The 16296-nt window shown below is 34.2% G+C and overlaps 2 protein-coding genes and 1 long non-coding RNA gene across 3 annotated transcripts; 2 read left to right on the top strand and 1 right to left on the bottom strand.

Moving 5' to 3' along the window:
* Positions 1–280: 280 nt before the first annotated feature.
* Positions 281–2535, top strand: LOC127102843 (uncharacterized). The gene is made up of 3 exons (XR_007794727.1): positions 281–425; positions 1595–1764; positions 2192–2535. It is a non-coding gene; the product is annotated as an uncharacterized LOC127102843 (long non-coding RNA).
* Positions 2536–5839: 3304 nt separating this feature from the next.
* On the top strand, positions 5840–9719 carry LOC127105275 (mitochondrial import inner membrane translocase subunit TIM22-4). The gene is made up of 5 exons (XM_051042441.1): positions 5840–6012; positions 6298–6502; positions 7145–7335; positions 7432–7504; positions 9428–9719. Exons 2-5 carry the CDS (start codon positions 6340–6342, stop codon positions 9511–9513), a joined length of 513 nt encoding a protein of 170 aa, XP_050898398.1. The 5' UTR covers positions 5840–6012; positions 6298–6339; the 3' UTR covers positions 9514–9719.
* Positions 9720–11327: 1608 nt separating this feature from the next.
* On the bottom strand, positions 11328–15034 carry LOC127104999 (heat stress transcription factor A-1b). The gene is made up of 3 exons (XM_051042150.1): positions 14590–15034; positions 12096–13396; positions 11328–11671 (listed from the first exon to the last, which is right to left on the bottom strand). Exons 1-2 carry the CDS (start codon positions 14800–14802, stop codon positions 12125–12127), a joined length of 1485 nt encoding a protein of 494 aa, XP_050898107.1. The 5' UTR covers positions 14803–15034; the 3' UTR covers positions 11328–11671; positions 12096–12124.
* Positions 15035–16296: the final 1262 nt, after the last annotated feature.

Below are 16296 nucleotides of genomic sequence, written 5' to 3'. Positions count from 1 at the left end.
TTCAAAAGAGCTAAAATCATTTAAAGGAGTTAATAAAAGATATTAAAAAACTAAACTAAAGAAAACGAATAAAAGAAAAAAGGAAAAAAAAGAAGAGAGGCAGGGGTGTGCAATGCTGACAGTGGGTGTGTGTACAACAACTCTACATGTGCCTGAATGGAAAAACCCATTGTGTTGTGAATTTTGTTCAGGAGGGGTGTGTGTTGTGAATCAGAGGGTGTAGGAATCAAGTCCATGGGTCAACTGGCCCTAGGCCCATACCAAGAGGGGTGACAAAGAGTTCATAAGCCATTCGTTCATTCTATGTTCATGAGTTCAAACACTTTTGGAGAGTCTCACTTGAGTTCACACTCCGTTGCGCCAGAAATCGCCTCTGGCGAATGTGGAGGACCAAACTTCCAAAACCTTATGTCAAAATGCTCAACGTAACTCCATCTCTCATAATCCCTCATCTGTTCAATAATCTGTTAAAAACTGTTAGGAAGTTAGTTACAGTTAACGATTAGTTAGTCTGTTAGAAACTGTTGGTGTTTGTGGAATCAAGAAGATTAGTTATGAATTTGAAGTTATAGTTAGATGCTTCTAGATTGAAAGTTAGTGAAATGTGTTAACAGAGTCATGTGTTAGCTTGGATTTAGGTTAAAGTCAGTGGACAATTAGGAATTGTTAACTGTTAGTTGTTGTGTTGAAAATTGAAATTAGTTATAAGTTTGACAGTTAGGGTTAGAGGATTTTATGAGGAAGTTTGAATTGTTACAGTTAGATATGTTGTTAGGTTGAGTTAGTGACTTGTTACAGTTAGGGTTAGAGGATATCAGGGTGAGTGCATTTGTGTCAGTGCATTGAAATGAATATATATTGTTGTTGTATGTTGATGTGTTACAATGGGTGATGTTAAGACATTTGAGCTAGTTTTTAGCATTAGTTAAACTTGAATGGATTAAATTATATTTGCATTGAAAAACAGGGGTTGTTAGTTTGAAAATGAGTTAGTTATATCAAAATCAAATGGTTAATGTTAGTTAGATGCATGGTTGTTAATATGATGAGCTCATGAATTTCCTACTGCAGTGCAAGTGTTTAAATGAATCTAAGTATGAATTGGATGTTAGATGTTAGAGACTGGAGGCTATTAGATCAGTATGTGGAATGTTTGAAATTGAAATGTCATCGAAACTTGCATTACTATGACACTTGAAGATGATGATTTTATGAACTATTTGTGGCATTAGTGAATTAGAATGTTAGTAAATTGCCATGACATCAGCTCTAAATTGAAGTCAATAGGTTAGTGTGTTAGTAGAATGAACTCAATTGAAATTTGATTGTTATTATGATGGATGATGTGTGATGTTAGTTATTTTTTGTATGGTGAATGCGACACAACGCCTGGACTGTTAAAAAATGAAGTTAATATGTTAGAAAGAGTTAGTTTGAAATTTGAATGTTGGTTTAATTTGTTAGGTTGTTAGTAATGCATTAAACACATACAGTTGGCGTTTGTACCTTAGTGTTTTAGAACAAAAAATATTCGTTGACATAGGATTGAATGGTGGTGTTCCTTACATCTGGTATATGTTGCATAATTTTGCAGGAAACATTGAGATGTATGGGGTAATGAACACTCTCATCCCTATGCCAGGCCAAACTCAAGACCAACCATCAAGGAAGTAACTGATTCAATGGTGTTCAACATTTGAAATAACTTATGCATTGGAGCCTTCTACATATAATGTCAATGAACCTTCAAAAAGTAGCCTTTAGGTATGATTTGAACTTGTTCTAATACTGTTTATTTATGTTATTTATGACATATAGAAATAGATAAACGTTATGGATAGCTTATGAAGTTAAATTTATGTCAAGTTATGTTGAAATGGAAATCACCAATTACATTAGGTTAATTGTTTGGAATTTTGGGATTGTTAGGTGGTATTTGTAGTTAATTTGGAAAGTAAATTTGGAATTTGAATGTTGGTTAGAAAAGTAATGATAGAATATGAATTTGAATTGTAATGAGGTCAGAATGATTTATTATTTTGGTGCCATGTTAATTGAATTACAATTGTTATAGAATTTGTGTTCTATGTTTTGGAAAGCCCATCTGCTATGTGTCTTTTCCATCATGTTTTGAATGATGGTTTGTGTATGTAGGAATGAATTATGACTATATGTGGTGTATGCATTGTAGGGCTAGAATACACACCTAGTGAGAGTGAACTAAGCATGGCAAAGTGCATGGAGACATGGAAAAGACATGACACATGGAGACACCATTAAGACTTGTGAAGAATTTTGAACAAAAGTGGGATACATTATGAACGAAGATGAAGTAAGATTAAGGTCTAGGTATTAGGATTAGAAAGTTGACTTTGGTCAACTGTTTGACCAAAAAAGTCAATCGTTGACCAAAAGTCAGTTGTAGGTCAAAAATGTGATTTTTGTGTAATTTGATTTGGATTCTTTTGTAATGTAATTTTGACATGTAATGTAACTAGCTTCCTTGAATGGCATATATAACTTATTCTTCCAAAAGCACTTTTCCTTCCAAATTGTCATTTGCAAATTTGAATATGAATTGCACTTGAATGCTATAAATGAAACTTGGCCCAATCAACTAAATGGATAATGTATGGAAGAAAAGGCCCATGAAGGGACTAATCAATCAAATACAAACCTCCATGGTTGACCATAGTAATGCTTACAATCCCTGATTAAATCCAATACCAAGATACAACTCACATGATCCATGGGCACCAAAGATCTAGAATTAGGGTTTCATGATCAAATCCAACACCAATATGCAAACCACATGATCCATAAGTGACAAAGATCAAGAACTAGGGTTCCACCAGCATTGATCCATAAGGAATGAACCAAACATCATTGTTGTGCCAAAATAGTCAAGACCTAGCATAAGTTTGATCCATTATCTTTGTATCATAAACAACAAGACTCTTTGAATCAATGATGCTTATTTGAAAATGCAATTGTGAATGAATGTGTTAGGATGGATATGGCATGAATATATAGACAAGTTAAAGGTCATGAGCCATATGGAAAGTGAAAAGGTAGGACAAATTTTGGGGTATGACAAGTAACTATGAACCTTGTTATATTGCATACGCCTTCATATTGATCCAAATTTTTCAACAACATAATGTTTGCTCCAATTTTCAATTTGATTGAATGATTAGGCAATGTAGATGTTTTTAGACAATTCAATAATTATGGGGTTATGTGATCAAATGCATTAAAGTTAGTAGATTAAGATTGGTCAATTGAAAGACTACTTAGATATTCTTTTTCTTCTCCTTCAAAAGAAAATAACGGGTTAGTATGAACACAAATACACATTATTTCTATAACATGTTGTAAAATAAAGAGTATATAAGCAATGACGTACCTGAGGTGATCGTTGTGACATAACCATTTATTTCATTTACAACCTGTATGATTGAAGGCAAGATTACTCTACTTAGAAGATAATTATAATATTTGTAATTATTAGTTACATGAATATATGTATTTGTAATAATAACTTCAATTTGATCACTAAAATTAGATATAAAAAAACTCATATGGAAGAGTTTGCCCACTAAGCTCTTATCCCTGCTTCGTATGATTAAGGTTTGTTGTACATGTTTAGTTGATTGCCTTAAGGAGATGAAGAGCATTAATGAGGCATCACTATCATTGGAAATATGCACATTAAATGTATTTCTTACAATAGGTAATGTTTAACAAGAAATAACAAGCACATGTCATATGCTAGTTCCATAGAATACTTTAGTATTTTGCACAACCTTTGACGAAATCTTGATTGTTGGTGGTTCAACGTGGATCGTAGGATCCTCAATGGTTAAGGCACATATAAAATATCTTAGAAACGTCATTTTTTTCTTTGCGATAATTAAAAGATCTTTTCCCTATCTTGCTAATTTCATTCTTCCTCGTGGGCTCTTCTGTTCCAGTTTCTTGGTCAACCTCATACACGATCTTTACTCACTGGTACTTAATATGCCCAAACAACTAATCTATTTTTTAAGGTAAATCCAATATCTTCCTTTTGATTTCTCATCTTTTTAGGGGTTTCTAGGTAGTGAATTTTTTATATATCTGTCGCTCAAACTCTTGTTACTAGTGTGTTTAATCAGAATACTAACTCTTCATACTTCCACTTTTATGTTGAAAGTGTTTTTTAGAATGGATATTCCACCTAACATGTGTCACAAGGAAAATTTGGATTTTCTCCAGCGTGGATGGTGTCTGCAAGAAATCTACTACCCCAGAAGTTTGCAATTGTTTGTTTAGAGACTCCTCTGAAAATTAGATAAAAGGATATGCGTGAAAAAATTGGGTTGTGTGATGTTCTTACATTCAATCATGTTGAGCATGTCATATTGTTTTAAAAATAAAAAAATATTGTTACTAGGAATCAAATCAATGACATTTTTACCTTTGCCCTCAATTATTAAGAACTGAGGGGGTAAGGTAGAGGTTTCCATGATGCCCATCGTTACCTCGCATATGTAACCGGGGTGAACTCCCCTTCGCGTCCGAGATAAAATGAGTATATTTGTAGTGGTGAACATGTCATGTATTATGGTGTTGGAGAAACAAAAAATCTTTGTAGATGATTACATCATGCCTCACAACTTGACCAAGGATATCAAGGTACAACATTACAATTTCAATGTGTATCTGTCAAAGAAAGCTTATGTCGCAGTCAATATTATAACTTACATTAGTTGGAACCCCCCTGAATCTAACTAGATGACCCTTAACACAAATGGAGCAGTATCTTAAGAATCTCAAAGCAGAAAGTGGAGGTATTACCATAGATAGAAGAGTCAGGTGGATTGCATGGTTCATTAAATCTTTTAGAAGATGCAGTCCAATGATAGCTGAACTGTGGGGTGTTTCGGAAGGAATCAAATTAATCCATAGTAAACGTATTTCGAAATTGGTAATCCAAACTGACTCAAGGAGGTTTATGAAGCCATCACAAATGAGCATTACAACACGAGAAAAGGTCGGAGTTTACAGAGACAAATCAAGATCGAACTAGGCAAAGTGGAAGAGTTTCGTATTATTCATGTATACAGGCAATCAAACATATGTGCTGATGGATTAGTTAAGATATGTGAAAATCCTAATATAGGCATTCATGTATTAGAATCTTGTCCTTTGGAGGTGTATAGCTCCTATGTTGCTGACATATTTGGAACATTCTTTAGAATGGTTGTTTGTATGTAATTGGTTTTGTCTTGGTCAAAATCACAAAAGAAAAAATTAATTACTTTTTTATTGCACATCTTCTTCTCCCATCTCTTATCTCTTATGTTCTTTCTTTTTCATCTTCTCTAATCTTCCATTTCTTGTATTTTTCTGTCTCATTATAATATTTTTGACATTATTTTATACTACTATTTTATGTTTTTTATTCCATTTTTTTGTCAAATCTGGTTTTTATATATTAAATAGAAAGTTGTTGTCAAAATATGATAAATTTTGTGATTATTTAGTAATGTATGTTATATTGTCCTCTATATGTGTATGCACGACTAAATAAAAGTCTCGTAAAAAACCGAATCAACTAAATTAATTCAAACTGCATTTGTTTGATTCAATTTTATTTTTAAAAGTTAACCAAATCAAACCGAATCGTATATTTTTTTTCTTTTGTGATTCAAATAATTTTTAATATCAAAATGCTAAAACAACGCCATGAACATCGTATAAAAAAGTTAAGGGAGAGTTTAATATATTTAAAAATAAAATAAAATTATTGACGTGGCACAGTTATGGGCAGAAGATGAATCGAATGGTCTATATTCGCATGAGTTCAGTGACTGCGTGAAACTTCAACTGCGTCTGCGGGAAATCGTAGAATCCACACTAGACCCCAAGCACAAGCAAGGGTTTTGGGTTTTGCAACTTCAAATTGAAGCACCGCGCTTCTCTTTCTCTCTCGCGGAGCCTACAGCGTCTTCATCCTTCTCACCAGTGGTAACTCTTCTCTCTCATCTGTATTTTGTTCCCCCGAGTTCTTAGGTTTGTAATTTTTGCCATCAATTCAATGTAGTATCACTGATTTGAAAATATAGAACTCATTATCATCATTCACTTTTCTTTTCATTACAAATGTAAATTAAATTGTTCTTAGGTTTTTAATTTTTATTATCCTTGTATATTTTTTTATTTAACTCATGTATATGATGATACACATTTTGAAGTGATTTATTTCTTGAGTGAAATGGTAATGTAAATATTCATCTACTGTTCATTGCACAGCTTGTGCGGTGATTTCAATTTAACTAGCTTTGTGCTTCAACAATGGCTGATGGCTCGGAGAAAGCTGTTTCAAATGATTCTTTGAACTCGAAAGAAGTTGAGAAGCCTCAGATTCAGCCCATAGGTTTGCCCACTGTTGAGGAAATTCGCGGACAAGATATCTGGAACAATTGCGCTGTGCGCAGTGTCGTTAGCGGAGTCATGGGTATGATTACTGAACTGTATTTAAAGTTAAAGCTAATGTTCTCCAAATATTTGTATAATTTTGGTGTTTCTTTTCAAGGTTTTCAGATGTGATGCTGTAGTTGTGTGAAACTAGCTTTACTTAATATGAATTTAACAATCAAGTGTCAATGAATGGAACTTAAAGAAAGCTACCATCTTGTTTTATTGAAAATATTGTATTATATGGCACATTAAATTTGGGAAATTGTCTACCAATTAAATTTTAATTGGATGCTCCTGTTTAATCGGTTAAAGAATCTCAGTTTGAACAATGGACATGATTTATTATCCGACATTTTCCCCTTTAATCCATGATGATTTGACTTTATGTAATAGGAGAAGGGTTTGGTGGTTATTGTGTTAACCTCATTTTGAACCATACTATACAATGATACCAACAAAAATTATTATTCTCCAAAATTTATGTAAGTATCTAAGTGCATTTTGCAAAGTAAAAGGAATGGATCTGGAAATTTCTTATTGTACAGATGTTAAAATAGCTGAGTTACTTCTAAATATAAAAAATGTCATAGAAGAATAGTTTTGGCTTTGGAGGCTTTGCTAACTGTTGAGTATGTACTGTTGAAAAATTGTTTGTTGGGATTCATGTGATGAACTTTAGGTGGTGGTCTTGGCATCTTCATGGGATTGTTTCTTGGAGCACTGGACAACCCTCTAATGCAAGAGGAAATGACTGGCAGGCAACAAATTATATTTCAAGCAAAGCAAATGGGGCGAAGGAGTTGGAGTTCTGCCAAAGCATTTGCTGTTATGGGTTTTGTATTCTCAGCTGCCGAGTGTGTTGTTGAGAAGGTCTAATGGATTTGTGATGAAAATCTATATTTACATCAAGCATGTGAATTTAATTCTTCTTCCTATCATCTGGGTTCTTTTTTTCTTCTTTTGCAGGCACGAGCAAAACACGACATCACAAATACTGCTATTGCTGGATGTACTACTGGAGGTGCTATATCAGCAAAAGGTAACGCGCTTTTTCATTCATTTCCTGTCATTTATTATATTTTTGTCTCTCAAAGTCTGTATTTAAAAAATGACTGGGACATGACCTGACATACCTCCTATGAAGTGTCTAGAGCAAAAAAATTTCCTAAAAAAAAACAATCCCGGAAGACCAGACGAGACTAGCCTAATGATTTCTTGGGTGATAAGGACTTTGGTAATGGATAGCCACTGAAACTAAATTTTAGCTAAATGCTTGAGTATACCTTTGGTTGTTGTAAGCGTACACTCTAAGTCCTGTAATTCTGTTTGGCAAAATGATAAACTTAAAGCAAGGCTGGGTTTATACTCTGTCTTTCACCCTAGTCTAATCCAAAATTTATCTAAGATTGAGGAGAGTTAAAGATTGTAAATCACAGGTTAGTAACACGGATCATATAATCCTACAAAATTTATAAAGCTCATCTATATATATATATATATATATATATATCCACATTTAAATCCATTTTCACATATATATGCAATATACAATAGCATAAATAAGAAAAATAGATCCTCAGAACACTACAAACACTTAATTAAACTTAAGTTTAAAGTCCATATTAAAATCATACACAATTCACAAGTCACAAATTACCAATTTAAGCCAGAGTATTAACAAGTGCAACTTAACAGCTCCAAAAATAGAAATACCAAACTTGAAGTTTTTAACAAGTGGCTAGACATAAACATCAAAATTAAGTAGTCATATTTTAGATATCTAATCGGGATGATCTTTCCAGTTTAAATCATCAATATCACCAAGATATTTGCCAATCCCACCAATCTTACAAGATTGTCGATTCCACTTAATCCTAACAGATTGCGATTCAGCCTGTTATTGGGAATTTGGAATTGTCCAAGTTGTGAAAATTAATATGTTGTCATGGTGTGGGGGGTTTCTTCATATGGTATTTGGTTGGTTAGGAATTTAGTATGAAGAGTATTTATAGGAGTGACTAAGGTGGGGGGAAAAGCTGGATTTTGTCTCTTTTAGGAGACATCTTTGCCTGGCATGAAATGTATGGCCACAAAGGCGGCACTTTGACATCATTTGCCTTTGTAGTGCATACTAAAGGAGATGGGGTTGAGCTTGTCTGGGATTAGTAAGTAATGGTGATGGATGTAGTGCATGCACACAAGCATTGGTACTCCTGAATTGGACTCATGCATTTGGAGGAGAGAATGCTACTCACTACTTTAAATAGCCAAGCTTGAAGCTACATATACCAGTACCGCCTCTCAATAGGGGCTCCTACTAAAAAGCCTTGATGTAGTATCCTAATATTAAGAGCCAAGAGAACCAAAAAAAAGGTAGTGCCTTAGAGAAGGGACTGCTTCTCTAATTCTCTTTTGAGCGTGGTACAAAGGGAGTGTGGTGTGGATGAAGGTTGAGCTCGTCAAGTGTACTTTTAGAAGTTTGCTGTCAATGTGGTGGCTCCCAAACATTTATCTTGATACATTTCACCCAAAACAGAAGGTTATTTCTAGAGTTATTGTTTATCCATTTTCAAAGTTGTTTTCTATTTAATTATAACTTAGTGCTGTTAGTGTAAATAAAATATCAGAATAAACAATTGTAACCGCAGGTTCTCATTTCACGGGAGTTCTGAAAGTAGTAGTAGTGCTTGCTTGATATAGGCAGTAGACACTACAATTTCAGTTTTAGATCTCTCGTTCATTCATTCATGTATTCCCTCGTTGCCTAATAAATTTGGGCATTGTAGACTGTTAAGATGAAAAGCAAATTGATGTAAAAAGAGAAAAAAAGAAGCAATAATCAGGCTGGATAATGAGCTGGCTTATCAAGAATTGAAACCCTCAATGCTACTCGTTTTACAAATAGTACATGTGCTTCGCAATGACATTTGTTAATATTTCCAATGTTTTGGTGTGGTTGTAGGTGGTCCAAAAGCTGCATGCTTTGGTTGTGCTGGATTTGCTGCATTTTCTGTCGTAATAGAGAAGTTTTTGGAGAGGCATCAATAAGTGAATTGACTTGGACCAATTTTGTTTTCTTCAATCATAGTTTGAGTTCTCTTGATGAAAATGTCTTGCCCATATGATAAAGGAACATGATAGGGAGTAGCACATGATTTACAGTATTATTTCACATCTGTAATCTAAGATGTATAAGTACGGGTACAGCACCCGCCAATATTGATGAGATACAATATCTTTCAAAAAAAATCAAAGTATGGGTTTCGATAATAGAATATAAGAATTTTCTATAAACTAAATTGTTAATTTCACTATTAAAATTAAAAAAAAAATAATGAAGAAATTTAAATCCATAAATATATTATATTGATATTTGTGAAAACTATAAATTTTATTTGAAATAGAACATGAATGGGGGGTATGTGTATTCAGTACGGATGTGTTGAATAAGATACTTTACCATTTTATAGTATCATGATGCATTCTACAAATGCTATGTATTACATAGTAGTAATAATTGGGACCGACTCTTTCAAGTGTTTAGCGACAAAAAAAATGTGATAGTATTAGTTAATTAAATTTTTTTTTCTTCTTTATAGTAATTCATTGTTATGGAAGATAGATATATATGCTATGCCAACAAAAAAATAGTCTCAATTTTTGTTATCATTTAAATAAAATAGTAAAAACTTATAAAACTAGTATTTTGGATTTGGATTCTGTTTTTTTTTCTTCTCTTAACCACATATGCTTTCGCTAACAAAACTTGTACTCCTCGTCTATTCAAGGGAAATTGGAATGAAGGGACTTGAAAGTCGTTAGACAGTGAAATTTATCCTTATCCTCAACGTGTTATGAAAAGGATTAATTCATCTGATATTTTTGTGAGCCAATCATAGTGCTGAAGATGTTGTGCATGTGCTGGGAAATTGTAGTTTCCCTTTGCAAGTTTAAATTTGGAGCCACTTTTTGAATTATTCCAGAACTACTAACTTTTGGATGCTTATTAATTTGTGCAACAAACATAAACAGACCATGAAGAGTTTCTAGGCTTTTAGTGTTTGGAGTAGTTTCAGATAACTTGCGGAGGAATATGAATGATGTGGCCTTTATATCACGCAGTCTTTAATGAAGTAGTGCAACGTTTGTGATATTCAACTGTCTAAGAATAAAATTTGTGCTTTTAATTCATCCATTTTCTTGAGTGAAATTGAATGAAGATGATGCTGTTAGTGCTAATCTCGAGAGTGACTAAAAATAAAATTTAAAATATTTAAGAAGAACAGACTCATAACATATTTAAAATGTAACATAAAATGAGATGGGCAGAATAGAAGAGAGCAGAGATTTCATTCATTCTTTTGGATTTTTTTACAATGGAACAAAGAAATTTTTCATCCCGCTCTCAAATCAAAAGAGAAAAATTATGGTGGTAAACAATAAAAATGAAATCAATACTACCATTCCATTCTACTTGGCTTTGTCTGATTTTAACTAAATTTCATCCCATCTAAACAAGCCTTAGAGTGTTGCATGGGATCTATTATGGTTGTACTTTTTTCACGGATAAGTGAGCAAATTTTAAAGAACACAGCGTCACTTATTCATCAATAGATTAACATTGCTCCATTTCAAACTAAAATACTGAAAATTTTGAATGGACATATTCTATCAAAATCAATGAAGATAGAAGAACCTCCACCAAACAGAACGCAGAACCCATAAACTTAAAGTCTAGAGTTTTTTTACATGCTTGGGTGCAAATCGTATTTCAGTAAAAGGATTAAATAATGCTGAAGGAAACAAGGCAAAAATGCAATTATATGGAACACTCCGCTAAAACATTACCACACACATGAGAATAGGAGATGGACTGGAGGAGAGATGATACGGAAAGAGTTTACAAAGTTCATCGTTATGATCATAATTCATAACCATGGTCAGAAAGAGCACACAGACTAGTCAAAATCCAAAATATAAGGAAATAGGAAATCAAAATAAAACTTCATTAGTTCTTTTGGCCCCCAGATAGAGTACAACATGAAACTAGTTGGGATTGGGTTTGTGAGCAGTCAGAAGACATCTGACAATCACATCTGGACCGCCCAACCGGGTGGGGGGCAATTTGTTTAGTGATATCTATCAGGTGTTTTTGTAGAAGTAGTAAGCATGGCTTTATTGGTCCAGCAGCAAAGGACATCAACCTCTGCAGAGATCATGAACAAATAATATTGGAAAATAAGATACAAAATACTCTAGCCGACTTTCAATCCGCTTCTTCCCAACCAACCCTTTTAAAGGGATACCAAATCTCACCAATATGAACACAGAGCATGTAAGGAACATTGAGAAATAGGGAAGATAGCATATGATCCATTTTTTCATACGTTTATACACCAAAGGAATATAAAAATATACATCTGTATTAATAATATACATCTAGGGTTATGAACAATATCAGATGTTAATATATACACATTCATGTAAAAGCTATATTCTTCCCTATCTGTACAACAGTCACCATATAGAATAAGACAAGACAGCAAAAGAACATGCTAATGACAGACAATTTTACATTAGTTTCAAGTCAAGTAACAATTAGAACCAGAAAGGAAAGCATGGAAATTTACCTTCAGTTGCAAAAAACATATATAGATTATTATATACACAACGATGAGTCTGATGCAAGAAGTTCCATCTGTTGAGTAAGATGGTCCATATGTTGTTTCTTATCCATATTTTCTTGTTGAATCTCCTGTTCTAATGACAATTCCTGATCCTTGGTCAAACCATATCCTAAAGAGCTACCTTTAACTTCATCTGTGTCTCCAGTAAGTGAGCTTGGCATAAAAAACAGATCCCAGAACTCATCGTTGATTCCTTGAAGCTTAGAAATCTCATTTGGATCAGGAGAAAAAGCGTCAGTTTCCAAAGACTGTGTCCCATCAAAAACAGCCGATATCACATCCAGCTCCTCGTCATTCTCAGTGACAGACCCCACAAAATTTTGACCAGGATTCATGAAGCTGCTTTCTGTAACCAGTCCTTGAACTTTACCAAAATTCAGAACATTGTCTTGGCAGTTATGTGCTGTTAATTCAGGAAATTCAGCTGCTTTTACACAGTCAGTCAACACAGAAGGTGAAGATTGTACCTCAGACATGTTATTAGTCATACAACCTAGAGGAAATTGAGATTCTACGGCCATACATGTCTGCCCAGTAATAGGTGGAACCTCAGAAAGTGTTACACCAGAAACTTGGGTGGACGAACTACTGCTATCTAATGGAATGGCTGAAGGAATATCGTCAATAAGGAATGCATCAAGGTTCTTATTGGACGACTCCGTCCTTGTAGAGTTGTTCATTTGCATCATCTGGTTAAACAATGCTTTTGCAGTCTCATTAATTGAAGGCTGATACTTGACTACACGACCATCAAGAGGATTATGGAGATTCTTGGTGGCTAAGTTTTCTTCTTCCTGCCTCTGGAGCCGCCTCTTTTTACCTCCGGTGACATGTCTATTACTTTCAGTCTGCTGCTGTGAAAATTGAGCCATGAAGCCAGGACTATGCATAGCCTTTGCTAGGAAGGACATCATCTGTTGCTGACGCTGCTCCATCACTTGCACACGTTGGCCAACATTTTGCAATTGGTTATCAGTCGTTTGTTGTTGCTGTCTTAACCTAACAAGTTCCGTCATAAGAACATTTTTATCCCTTTTCAGTCTTTCAACCTCTTCGTCAATCCCAAACTTCCCCACTTCAACACATGCCCCAACAGGTGCGTTCTGCACCTTAGATGGTTGTTGACTACTACCATTTACTTGAGTAGATTTCCGCCTATTGATAGTTTTCAACAATTGTTTTTGACCCCTCAAAAATCCTTCATGTGCAAATTCCCAGCTGTCAGGGTCAACCTTTCTAAAACCCTGCTTATGAATAAAAAAGATGATTACACAAGGAGTATTGATAAAGCAAGAAGACGAGAGGGAATGACTAAAATATTATATTTTGCAGGTATCAAACATAAAAGTAAGTTATGTTAAACAATCTAGAACAAGTAGTGGATTGATAAGGTGGCTTGGGGGAGAAACATAGGGCTTGAAGTAATAACTAATAAGGAAGTTATGTGTCCAATTCCCCCACTAACAAAATAACAGCCAACTACAAGTATCGACATTTTCTATTAAAAAAAACACTAGGGGTATGTTTAGATTGGTGTAATGAGATGAAATGGAGTGATATATAATCAGATTCTGTTGTTTGGATTTGTAAAAAATGGATGGAGCGGAATGAAACATGATATGAAACATGATATAATCCATTCCATCCTAGAATTCCTATTCCATGCAATCATCAATTTTCATTGCCCCAATTTGGGGTGTATGCAATGGAACAAACTAACAAACATGATAGAATCCATTTCATCCTATTCCATCTGATCATCAATTCACATTGCCCCAATTTGGGGTGTATGCAATGGAACAAACTAAGTTGTTCTGTTCCATTCCATTAAATTATAAAAAATATCCAAACAACGGAATGAAAAATCTCTGGTCCATTTCATTCCGTTTCACTCCATTCCATCATTGTTTCATTCCGCTCCGCTCTAGTCCATCAATTCAAACATAGCCTAGAACAAGTTTTGTGAATTTGATAACTAACCATCTAACTAATCCACAAATAGGTAACCTATGTTTACCATAATCTAGAATCCTACTAGATTAGGAGTCGCTTTTCTACTTACCCGGCGGAATTTTCTTATACCCAATTCTTAGAAAACCTTCCTGGATAGGTTTGGTGGTAACAGCAACTAGCAGCGGCGGCGGCATCAAGGTAACAGTGGCAGCTAGTTAAAATCTTTGCAATCACCAAAATTAAGCGCGTTCACAAATACAATCACTGAACAATTTATGAATAAACTCTATCAATCTTATTGCAAAACCCAATCCAATTTTATTCGATCACATATATTAAAAAACTAACTAAAATCAAAGTTAACCAGAACTAAATCGGTTACTGTCAAGAAACAGATCGAAAGCAAAGAACTACAAAACCCTAGAAATAAGTTTAAAAAAATCAAAATCAAAATCAAAATCAAAATCAAAAAGCTTCTACTTACATAGGTATTCAACTGCCTGACAAAGCTGGAGAAGTTATTGTGCTTAAAATACTTAGGCAAAATATATTTGGAGAAATCGGTGGCATTCAAAACGACAAAGGTGTTATTGTTTTTTCCCCACGAAACGATCGAGTCAGTTGAAGAGTCATCCACCATGTCGTAGGTTTTGCTCAAGAATGGCGGTAATACGTAGTTGGCGTTCCCAGCTGTCATATTCAATCACAACTCGATGGTGATGGTTATAGGAAAACACTGAAATGAAAAAGATGAAGAAGATGAAAGAAAGTAGAGAGGAATAACGGTGATGGTGAAGTGAAGGATATATAGATAGACAGTAATGACTTCGATAAAGTGTTGATTAAAGTGTTTTTTATTTTATTATTTAGGAGTTTCGGTTTAATGAATGTCTTAATTAATTGTAGAATAGAGGGGGCAAGAAATCATGTTTCGATGTGAAAAACTCGAAGGGCGGTCTAGGATAAAAAAAAGGTGTCTCGAGGGTTTGTTTGTTTATGAAATGTAGTTCCTCACTTCCACTTCCATAACTAATGATTCATCATCATGTCATTGTATATTAAGAAAAATATAGAAATAAAAGAGAGAATAATGTTTTTATTAAAATATAGGAGTAATACAAATAATAATAATTAAATAATATAATTAGAAAAAAAATTAATTTACATTTTAAAAAAAGTATAATTGAAAAAAGACCTATTAGAATGGTGTTTAATCGATCGTTCAGAGGGAATTTCAATTTGTTTAAAGTACCTGTGACGCGAGGACCTACCATTACGAAAAGTACTTATACTCCGAATCCACGATACATCCAACACCTTCCCGTATCACACGTTTAACAAATAACGATATTGTTATAACCACTTTATTATATAATGAACATGCGTGAAGAATTTAGGTATACAATTTTAAAACCGATTGCAATTCACTCTTTTTTCTTACATATTAACTTGAGCGTCGAAGTCCTAATCATGTAGGTTAGTCCCTCTTCCATCGCATCAGAAACTCAAATCTACCGTTATTCATCACAACCGCCAATTCTCCAACCTATATTGGTTATGCAATGGAACAATGACTCCATCTATGGGAATCGACTTCTGATTTTCGTGTTTTCTACAATCGCACATTCTCTATTCGATCAATCAGTTCGAAATATTTTACATTTATCGGATTAGAGTTCTCGAAATCGAACATTAGACCCATCCACTGTACGACTTAATCGAGTAACGTACCAATTGTAATTTCCTGAATTTCCAGATTTTTGACTCCTAATTTTTTTAGCAATGGCTGGATCTAGAGCTACTCATTCAACCATATTATGTGAAGTCGTTGTCGCTTAAGAGACGATAAATCAACTTCCCATGTCTCGTTCTCAAGGTATTACAAATAAAGTGATAAATATTCTACTACATCCATATATACTCCAACCTTCTCACGTTGAAGGATATACTCTGATGCCTCAAATCAGACCTTTAATATCACCACCAGCTTTACAACTTGAAACATTACATGGTTTCCAATTGTTGTGAGCCAATCTCGTGATACAAGGCGCTAATGAATTGCTGAACAACATGTACAAAATCATTCGACAACATAATTTATAAGCAATAGAGGAGAGCTTCCTCTGTCTTGAAGAAATCCTACACAAAGAGCCTCCACGGGGAAACACTGCACAAGAAGGCATGTCAAAGA

This window comes from Lathyrus oleraceus, chromosome 7 (assembly GCF_024323335.1).
Source record: "Lathyrus oleraceus cultivar Zhongwan6 chromosome 7, CAAS_Psat_ZW6_1.0, whole genome shotgun sequence".
Classification (NCBI taxonomy): Eukaryota; Viridiplantae; Streptophyta; class Magnoliopsida; order Fabales; family Fabaceae; genus Lathyrus; species Lathyrus oleraceus.
Note: the sequence above shows the minus strand (reverse complement) of the source record. Positions and strands in the feature narration are given on the sequence as shown.